The sequence below is a fragment of a genome, unplaced genomic scaffold (genome assembly GCF_019419815.1).
Source record: "Pyrus x bretschneideri cultivar Hongxiangsu unplaced genomic scaffold, Pyrus_bretschneideri_v1 Contig47, whole genome shotgun sequence".
In the NCBI taxonomy this organism is placed as follows: domain Eukaryota; kingdom Viridiplantae; phylum Streptophyta; class Magnoliopsida; order Rosales; family Rosaceae; genus Pyrus; species Pyrus x bretschneideri.
The window spans coordinates 2,445,200-2,455,518 of NW_025999784.1; the positions used below are offsets into that span (position 1 = coordinate 2,445,200).

The following is a 10,319-nucleotide window of genomic DNA, read 5'->3' on the forward strand; positions in this document are numbered from 1 at the left end:
TTGCTTTTTTTGAAATACTATACAAGCTTTTTGAGTTTAGAATTGGACAATCTAGTTAGTATGACTCGAGCGTCTGATAGATCTATCTCTTAGTTTAGTGATATGTTCGTTTTAGAATAAAATTTAGTTTTTGTCTCTGAACTTTCACCTTAGTTTAGGTTTGATTCCTAAACTAAAAATCCGTTAATTTGTCGTAGAATTTTACAAAACGTACATTATTGGTCCTTGTTATAATCCCACGTCGCAAGCATTACAAAAACGAAAAGAAATCGAACAATAATAAAGGAATGAAAAGAAAATCCTAGGAAAGTTGAAACCCTTCCTACAAGAATGAAGAACCATGAAAGTGCATACAAAATGCTAAATGGACACGAACAATACAACATGAAGTAGCAGAGTACAAGCTGTGGCAGAAAGAACCCCATGACCATTGTTTTATAGATCAGCACTGACATTATAAACGATTGACCTCGTCCCCCTAAGGCCATAGGACACATGCCACAATTGGGCAGACGTAGGATAAAGATTGCGGGACAGTAGGTAGGTTTTAATTATTAAGTGTGAGTTCATTAATAAATTTTAGTTTTATTGTTAATTTATATAACAGGGTAAAAAGGATAATTCACATTTAAAGTTTAAGTTGGGTGTAAAGTATTGTTAATTGGGTTCAAATTAAATTGGCATTTAGCCAAAATAGTCCTTGAGATTGACATAACTTCTCACTTTAGTCTCAGATTTGAAATCAATAGAAGTTGTTCCTGAGTTTTTCCATTATCAATCATTTTGGTCATTGTGTGAAGAATTTTTGTTAAATAAGAGAGGTTTTTGACGGAATGATCAAAATATGAAGCTAGCGCCCGTCACAAACTGACCATGAACGAAACTAGAATTTTCTTTACACATGAAAACGCCTCATTACCTTTGAGATAACGTCACAATTTCATTATCAAGTGCGTGTAAATCCTCTCTTGAGGCTTTAGCATGATCTCACTCGGGTGCATGCAAGTCTCTCTTTACTTTTTGGAGGACCTTGAGCCTATCTCCATCTAAAAATACAAAGTTCAAAGTCATTAGATTATGCTTGATTTTGGCACTAAGTATGACAATTTCCTGATTTTTCTCTTTACTTGTAAATGAAAGGTCTTAGATTTAACTTTGTGCACGACGAGTTCAATATCAAGTTATTATGCCAAGTTGCCAACCTCATCGGCTAACGCCTGTCACAAACTGACCATGAAGGAAACACATAGTTAACATTTTTCAGTTTATTTGATGAAGTTCGGTATAAGTTAAATACATTAACAAATTTAGTTACTCATGTTGGAACCAAGAAGTTCGGTATAAACCAAAAAGTATCAAGCACAAACTGACAGCACAAATGTTGGAACACATGCTTCTCAGTTTTTCTTGTGATTTCAATTCATTCAAATCACAATGAGTTGTGATTGTTCAAATTTATATTGAAATGAGTCCAATGACGCAATTTTTGTCTTTTTAATCTAAAGAGATTTAAACTTTTTACTTCTTACACACCTCTCTTAATTTTCGGCCGTCGAATGAAATAAATTGAAGAAGATTAATGACAAAAAATTAATAAGTGTGTGCGAGGTAAAAATGAATGTGTGAATAACACTATCCTTGATTTATTAGTTAATGAATTAAAGTCACTTACGCTATAGAGACGTGAATTAAAAACTTCATAACGGAGAGAGTTCAATACAATCGTGACTCGCTAAAACTTCACGCTTTGAGGGGTTACTATTATAAAAAAAATATGGTCATTGTATCTTAAAAGAAAAACACTTATAGATCATGAGAACCCTAATGGGTCTTAAATTGTATTGAACAAAATGTCTACAATTTGCCTTGATTAGTTCCAAGTTTTTCTAACCAATGTTTCATGTTCAATTTATCATTGCTCATGCTTGTGATGCATTAGATTATGAATTTGATTTGCATAAATTATTTGTGAATATTCTAAGTGATAAATATAGCAATTAAATCCTGATTTTTTTAACGTGTAAACACACCGTGAAAGTAAGAAGCACGCGCGGACAATCTTTCAAAGAACGAAGCGACACAGTTCACATGATCTTTCTAGAAGAAATACCTCTCCCTTCTAAACTAAGAAAAAGAAAGAAAGCTACATAAGAAAGCTACATTTTCAAACTTCAGTTCACTTTAAATTTTTATGTAGTTTATTCTTTTTTGCAAATTCAAAAGAACCTAATTCATGCTTCATACTTAAGAGCATTTATCATACATTCGACGTCCTGAGTTCGATTCCCAAATATGTTCTACATGCCGAGTAAAATCCCGCTTTCTACCGAAGATCACAGAATTGTGATTAGTATTTTTGACAATGTTAACCTCTGCGTCAGGAGCCGCCATCTGAATGTTATTGCTGCACTCCATGGGAACAACTTTGTCTCTATCACCATGGATAACACAAACTTTAACCCCAGCTTTGCTCAAAACTTGCAAGTAACCTTCCATTAACTTTGCTCCCCCACATATCACATTGTGCATGGTGTGCCAAGCTGAATGGTGGGTGTGCCTAGTGAAGTCCACAGTCATAAAATGAAGATCCCTGTCAAGGAAATGTCACGGGTTAGGAGGTCAACGACAATTAGTAGTGGAAGCACTTAACATGAATTGCATTTAATTTTATCATGTTTCCAATGTCGGGATTTACATTCTTCAGTGAGAAACATAACACAAGCTTACTATGACATGTTTTTTCAAATGAAGAAGGAACTAAGAAAATCGTGTGTTTTGCTGTATTTTTTTCTAGGGTTTAGGGTTCAAGGTTGAGGGTTTAGTTACCTTCTCCGGGTAAGTAGCTTTGCGATCGTCTCCCAAGTCCTGTGGTGTCGGCATACAAGAAAACAGACGCATCGACCCAGGTGTTCATACCATGACATTAATGACATTCCAAACACGAACGGTGGCCATAGTTTCCTTGCAGCAATTTTTTCAAGTACTCTTAAGCTGTCTCCATCTTTGGAAGGGAAGTAAGGCTACAGACCATAAATCCACATAACAATTCAATCAAACATGCATGTCTAAAAGTCTGTCTGGGACTGCTTCCAGAAAGGCTAAAAAAGCTTCTGGCATTAGCCCTTACGAGAAGAAGTGCTTCTCGAAAGCAATTCCAAACAAGCCTTAAAGATGACAAAGAAAATAGACGAAATGTATGCATACTAAAGGATTCATGAACTTACAGGTGCTACAAGAGTGACCGATTTTACTAATTCGGGGTGCTTAGCAGCTAAAGCAATTGCTATTAAACAACCCATGGAGTGTGCAACCAAATGGAAGGAGTTCAACTGGAATGGACAAATCACAGATTTCTCAATCATTTCCAAATGATCCTTCAAAGTATAGAAACAGTCCCTTGGCTTTGGGCTTCTTCCAAATCCCAACAGGTCTACGGCGAACAATCTGTAATTACGTTTCCCATGTTCTGAAAGATTCGGGAAGACGGTTTCTGTCCAAAACGAGGAAGAACAAAGAAACCCGTGCAGGAATATCACATTCTCCGGTGGCTTTCCTCTGCAATCCTCATCAGTGAGGGCTGTCAAATATCAAATGGCAACAATATGAGCAATTATCTTATGCCATAATTCTGTTTCTCGACTTTTCCGTGATTTATTCAATCTAAAGGCCGAAAAAAGGACGGAGTTCAGACAGAGAAAGCGGATCATTCAATATCAAAACTAGTTTTGAAACTCGAGTTTATCAATCTAAACGGCCTTATAGTAGTGATTGAACATTCATCCTAATAATTTGTCACTAACTTGATCTGAAAATGTTGTCCTTTAGGATTAATCTCAACATGCAGACAACCAACTTATTACCCTAAATTATAAAATGTAAACTTTCTGGTGCTAAGAAAATGAAATTCCATTAGAGCAAGATTCTCTCCCCTCTCCTCCCATCTTCTCTCACCTACCTCCTTCTCTCTCTCTCTCTCTCTCTTTCTCTCTCTATATAAAAAGTCAACTCAAGATGTTAACGAGACTTATTTTCACCTTTCAAATAGGAGAGGACTGGGAGGGGGGGGGGTGCGGGTTGGTGGATGGGGTACTTGGAGGGATTACTACCAAAACTGACATAAAAACAAAGCATAAATATTTCTTAATTTTCCTTCATCCGTGTGCAAGCTATAAAATTAGCAACTCTTTAGACCAACTCCAATGGTGGGTTAAAAGCCAAATTACCCTTCAAAATTTCCCCTCAAACCCACTCCAACCCAAGGGGAAATTTTGAGCTAAATGCTAAATGCTAAATCAATGCCAAATTCCCCTCGAAATTTAGCCCAGAAATCGGGGTGTACTTTACCCAATATTTATCGGAATTTAAATTTTTTTAGATTAAAATGTTCATAAAATTAATTTACGATAGTCTACATATTTATTTATTTTTTTAAATTTAATTTAACAAAAAAAAAAAGTCTAAGTTCATTCTTTAATAATCCCGAGCTAAAATTTTAGGGTAAAACGGTTGGAGTAGAAAAACTGTTTTTGGATTAAAAAATTTGACTTTTAGCCCAACCATTAGAGATGGTCTTAGAAAGTCACAAAGTTCTGAAATTAAAAAAAAAAAAAAAAAAAAAAGATTTCCACCCTCGACTTTGCACAACCTTGTTTATTTCTAGCATTTGGATTAAACAAGTAAAAAAAAAAAATAAAGATGGAAGTAGTTAGAAAAAAAAAATGTGCGGGAAATCATTTCCTGTGACTAAGATGTAGCTGAAAAAAAAATGAAAATACCTTGTGAAGAAGTCTCAGGCTCCCCAATGACAAAGTGAAGCTTCTGGGCAGCATCATTGGTCCATGAAACACAAGACTGACATCCACAGTCCGACCACCTATTTTTCAGGTTTTTTACCTTTCCTGGATTTTCACTTTTACTTTTCCTCCATTTTTTCGCAAATCCAAGAAACCCCATTTTCCTAAAAACGTTTTTCCTCTCGTACAAGGTCTCTGAAAGCGAAAGCTCCTCACCTTCTTCTCCATCGCCATTCCTCCTCGCCTGCTGTTCTTCTTTGTCTGTGCAGTAACAGCTGGAGGCCTGCCCTTCGAACAACTCGTCAATGTATCTGCAAACGACGCAGAGAAAGGTGTCGAGAAAGTCAAAGACGAGGAAGACGATGAAGTTCAAGGCAGATACGAGGGTTATCGTCGGATTTCTCATTTTGCTGAGAAAATTTGAGGCGGCATGTGGAGAAGAAATGGGGAGCTGAGTTGGATGTGGAAGAAAAGACATGGTTGTTGTTAAAGTACATGTTCCAAATTTAACATGCAAGTAATGTTCCACTTCAAGTATGGTAAATGATTGGCCACGTCTTTTTTGATTAAAAAGGCAATTAGATTCGTAGTTCGGGTAAGGCCGGCCGAAAAGCCATAAGGATAATACAAATGGGAGATATTTTTGCCCATCATTTTTTATTTTTGTAGGCCTTTGCTTTGTTTTTAGTTATTGGATGGACAAATCAAAAGAGAATTAAAAGTCATAGCTAAAAAATGTGTGAAGAAGTAAAAAAGTGTGTGCATAGATTACTCCCTTACAAATACAAGAAGAGTTAGATGACGAGAAATTTCCGTCATTTGACCGTTTTACAATATTTTTTTTGTTTTTCTCTTGTCTCATAACCAGAGAAATGGTACGGTTATGCTCAATGTTTTGCCTTGTTGGAGGCTAAACAGACTTACAAATGATCTCACACTTCTTTTTTAGCCCCACATATTATAAAAGAAATTGTTATCAGTACTTTAAAAGTTAATAAACAGGCTTGCAAATGGCTTTCAATTTTTTTTTTTTTTTGGAATATAATCACCTGAACTTTCTTTTTGCCACTAAATTTACAACCCTGTCATTTTATTTTCGTTTATAAGTCACATGTCTCATTTTCGACTGAATTATAAAATAGATACCTTGTTGGTTCATTATGTAATTTAGCTTCCCTTAAGTTGTAAAAAAAAATCCACATAAACTTTTAAAACCTAACCAACCATCCAATTTTACCAAATTGCCCTCACCTCGCGTTAGTCCCATGACTCAACATGAAAAATGTATTTACCTCCAACCCAGGCAACTGCATAACCAGAAGAAATGTATATCTTTATACAATGTTTGGAAGGCAAGCCAAAAAATACAGTTATCAAAAATTAATATGAGAAAAAAAAAACAATAATCTCATCTTCCATAAACAACGAAGTGTTAAGTCTTTTTTGTGATACTCAGTCACTGTCTCTTTCCTCTGCTGGATCAGAGCTTACAATAGGAAGATTTTTTCTGTATTGTGGAGATGTCAACCTCCTCTCCAACGGCGTTTTCCGCTTGCTGACAACAAACCTATTCACCCCTTTACGCATTGGCATTATTGACGGGAAATCTTCATCGGGAATCTGACTCAGCTCTGAGATGTCTTTTATCTGCGCAACGCGCTTGAACCATCTCTCTGCTTTCGCCTCCTCTGACATGTCTAAAGGATCTGGTTCCTTCACTGCTGACCCCTCCAAGCTTTTCCCACTCCAGCCCTGTCTAATGTTCTGATCATTGGACTGCTGTGGTGAATTTCCTGTTGAACTTGCTGTCTGGTTAGACTTCTCTTTCCCGGAAGATCCAATGTTCAATCTATCCGTGCCGTATGAGCTAGAACTAGCAAAATTTGGGGCAGAATCCCTGAACTGGTTTTGTCCCGAAGTTTCTGAATTCCAGCTTGGCACATTGCTTTGCTGATTTTTCACCTGTTGCACGTGGGGTCTAGCATCAAGCAAACTGTCTGAAGAGTTATCTGGCATCGTAGTTGAAGTTGTTTCATCAGCAATCTTGTTAGTCAAATCTGTCTGCTGGTTCTTCTTTTTAGCAAAGTAGTCGGGTGGGAATGGGACGAAGGGAACATAATTGCCATTGTTAGCTTGTTCAGTAGCTGTACGTCTCTTGTATGCCGGAGTAGTCAAAGACCGATCTTTCTTTTTGCTGACAACAAATCGATTCTCTCCTTTACGCATCGGCATAATTTCAGGAAAGTCCTCATCTGAAATTGCACTTGCAAGATCAGTAACATCGTGCAACTCTGCAACCCTCTTAAACCATCTCTCAGATTTTTCAGCTTGGTCTCTTTCTTCATCCTTGCTCCCAGCCTGTTCCGTAGGCTTCTCAGACAGCTGCATACTCTCCTCCACACTCGAATTCTCAGGTTTCTTGGCAAACGTATCAGCGGGTAATGGCACAAGTTGGGAATAATTGGAATTTCCCCCTCCCCTTCTAGGTTGTCCATATTCCGAGGAAACTGAGCTTGATATAGAAGAGGGAGTATCAGTTCCAACATTTTGTCTGGGATTCATACTTGTATTAACATGGCCGAGAATTTCATCTAAAGTCCTGTTGGGTGTACGACCAAGTGACGTATTCACACTCCCAGGTTGAAGATCCTTGCCTTGGTAATTACCCTCATTATCCACGTTTCTTTGGTATTGAGCATTGGCCAGCCTCCTCTCTAATGGAGTCTTTCTTGTGCTCACAACAAATCTGTTTACTCCTTTTCTCAATGGCATTATTTCAGGAAAATCTTCATCAGATACAGCGCTACTCATGTCTGAAGTACTGTCTAGCTGAGAAATCTTACTAAACCACCGCTGTGCCTTCTCTTCATTAGCGGCCAGCCTGCTATCGATATCAGCTGTATTTTTATCACCCATATTTACATATCCCATATCTAAACCATCATTAGTGGAACCACGTGAAACCTCTCCAGGGCGCTTGCAATCACACCTCAAACATACCATGTTTCTCCCATAGTTAAAAAAATCACATCTGAGAAAGAAGTTATTTCATCATCAATTAATCAGTAAATGTAAAAAAAATTATCAGAAAACCCAAAAAGAGAAGAAATGAAAATGCAAAACTCACTGAGGACACTCCCACTCCTTGCCAGTCAGCTCCCTCTTTGGCCGTGCCTCCTCGCACTCAAGGCATTTCATGTTTCTTGCAAAGTTCATGAAATTACACCTGCTCATGAATAGAACGCCATACAAACATGAAACAAAAGAAAAGAAGACAGATGGAAATTGACGAATAAGCCAATAGGACTCTACCTCTGGCAAATCCAATCACCTCTTTTCATTTCAATAGTTTTTTCAAAAGGCCTAGCAGATTCTCCAAAGTTATCAGAGGATCGACTCTGCATTGATCCAATAGAGTTCGAATCTGGAGCACTATAACAGAGCTTGGCCATTTCACTCAACAGAGTACGGACAGAAGATTCAACAATTTCTCTATTATAGAGATTGTTTCTCTCTGAAGAAAAAACAGGATTGCTAGCATAACTCAATATAAATCTCATCAAATCAATCGTTTGTGCTTTATCAATGTCCAAGGCCTATTATGCGAAATAAAAATCAATTGGTTAGTAGAACGTAACTTAAATGTACTTAAGAAAGTGTATCTTATATAAAACCGATGAATTAGAAGATATCTAAATCATGCAGAAGTCATCAACAACAACAAAGCCTTTTCCCACTAAGTGGGGTTGGCTATATGAATCCTATAACGCCATTGCAAAAGTCATAAAAACAAAAATTGAGATAAACCCATAAAGGTCTTAGTATATTTACATCAAAATTAACATAAATGTTAAAATCAATTGGGCTTCCAAATGGAAAGTTTTCAAGATCACCAATATAACCTTTCTTTTTTCTCTTTCTTTCAGTCCACTGAAAATTTTCAGCTCAGCAGTATATTAGCGTATACGTATAGCACAGATACTCTTCAAAGAACAAAATAAAAAAGATTTTTCCCAAAGAACATTAGCTTTTGTACTTTTGCAGAACACATTCCTATTTCCAGTGGTTTTGGCATAGTGCTTGACTCAGGGAAATCTATATATGCTGAGGAATCCAATTGACACAGTATTGAATTTTTGCTTGAAAAAGTTACAGAAAACTCTAATTTAAGTTTGATTTCTGTAGGAGTAATGTTTGTTTGACTACATTGGACTACAGATTTTGTATGTTGCATATCTGATTAAAGGCCTGTTTGGGATTGCTATTGGAGGGGATAAATTTGTTTCCCAACATCCAAAAGCACTTCTAACAATGTTTCACAGAAAAACTTAAAAAGCGCTTCTAGGTCATAGAAGTGCCTTCTAGAGAAGCACCTGCTCGGTGCTGCTTCAAGCACTTGGATTATTAAATTTTGACATGTTTATAACAAAAGAACTTCTAGCATAATTGCTTATGAGCAGAAATTCTTTCAAGAGAAGCAATCTCAAACGAGACCGAAAACAGTGAACAAACCATTTCACTTAAACAAAAATTAAAGACCATTCACAAAGTTAAAGAAAGCTCACATTGGTACTGCCTTGGCCGAGAAACAATCTCATTCGCCTCGCCGAATCATCGCCATTCTGGAACAGAAATGGCGTCCCATTCTCCACCACAACCTCTAAATCTCGCCTCGAAAGCAACCTGCATCAAAAACCACACGCAATTCACCCACTGGTAAAACATTTCAAGACTTTTACTGATTGAAAGAGAAGCATATAAAACATTACCTCAAAAGGCCAGCTCTTTGCCTAGCAAACGCCAGGCAAACACTGGCAGCACGCATAAAGTCCTCGGGCAAATCCCGGACCGCAGCTGTGAACTCATCGTGGCCGTTGGCTCCGTTGTATCCGGCGGCGGAGAGAGAGTTAAGGAGGTGGGACCACTCGGGCCAGGGGTGCGAGGCTCGGAAACCGGCGGAGTCGGCGGAAGAAGAAGGGTAGGCGGAGGAAACGGGGGAGTGGGAATGGAAATGGTGAGAGGAACTGGGAGGGAAAGATGAGGCGGAGGAGGAGGGGCGGGAAGGGAGGGAGTGACGGTGGGAAAGGGAAGAGAGGGAGGCGGGGAAGAGTGGGGGTTTGTATTGGCGGGAGAGGCGGAGGAGAGAAGGGAAGCGGTGGAAAGGGTGGCTGGTGGTGGTGGTGGTGGAGAGGATGGTGAAGAAACGATTGCTGGCGCCACCCATTTGGACGTGGAGGAGCATGGGAGTTTCGCGGTGGAGCGGGTGATGATAAACCCTACTTGCTCGGGGTCGGCCCGGTTGGGGATGGAAATGTGGTTGTTGCACAAATAAAATGGCTTTTCTGAGGTTTCTGATTTTTTTCATAATACGGCCAAAGGCCCAAATAAACAACAAAAATAAGCCCAAGATAATTCTCCAAAAAATAGGGGTGTAACTTGGGTATGATCAACTCGAACTCAATCAAAACTTAACTGATTAGATACATTAGAATTAGGTAAAAACTTGCTTGAATTCACGACCTCAAA

The 10,319-nt window shown here is 38.2% G+C and overlaps 2 protein-coding genes across 2 annotated transcripts; both read right to left on the reverse strand.

The window, feature by feature from the left end:
- Positions 1-2,078: 2,078 nt before the first annotated feature.
- On the reverse strand, positions 2,079-5,343 carry LOC103939882 (probable lysophospholipase BODYGUARD 4). The gene is made up of 4 exons (XM_009349982.3): positions 4,776-5,343; positions 3,225-3,577; positions 2,827-3,020; positions 2,079-2,590 (listed from the first exon to the last, which is right to left on the reverse strand). Exons 1-4 carry the CDS (start codon positions 5,269-5,271, stop codon positions 2,245-2,247), a joined length of 1,389 nt encoding a protein of 462 aa, XP_009348257.3. The 5' UTR covers positions 5,272-5,343; the 3' UTR covers positions 2,079-2,244.
- A 737-nt stretch (positions 5,344-6,080) lies between these two features.
- LOC103939881 (zinc finger protein VAR3, chloroplastic) lies at positions 6,081-10,050 on the reverse strand. The gene is made up of 5 exons (XM_009349981.3): positions 9,563-10,050; positions 9,359-9,476; positions 8,106-8,389; positions 7,921-8,019; positions 6,081-7,824 (listed from the first exon to the last, which is right to left on the reverse strand). Exons 1-5 carry the CDS (start codon positions 10,033-10,035, stop codon positions 6,246-6,248), a joined length of 2,553 nt encoding a protein of 850 aa, XP_009348256.2. The 5' UTR covers positions 10,036-10,050; the 3' UTR covers positions 6,081-6,245.
- Positions 10,051-10,319: the final 269 nt, after the last annotated feature.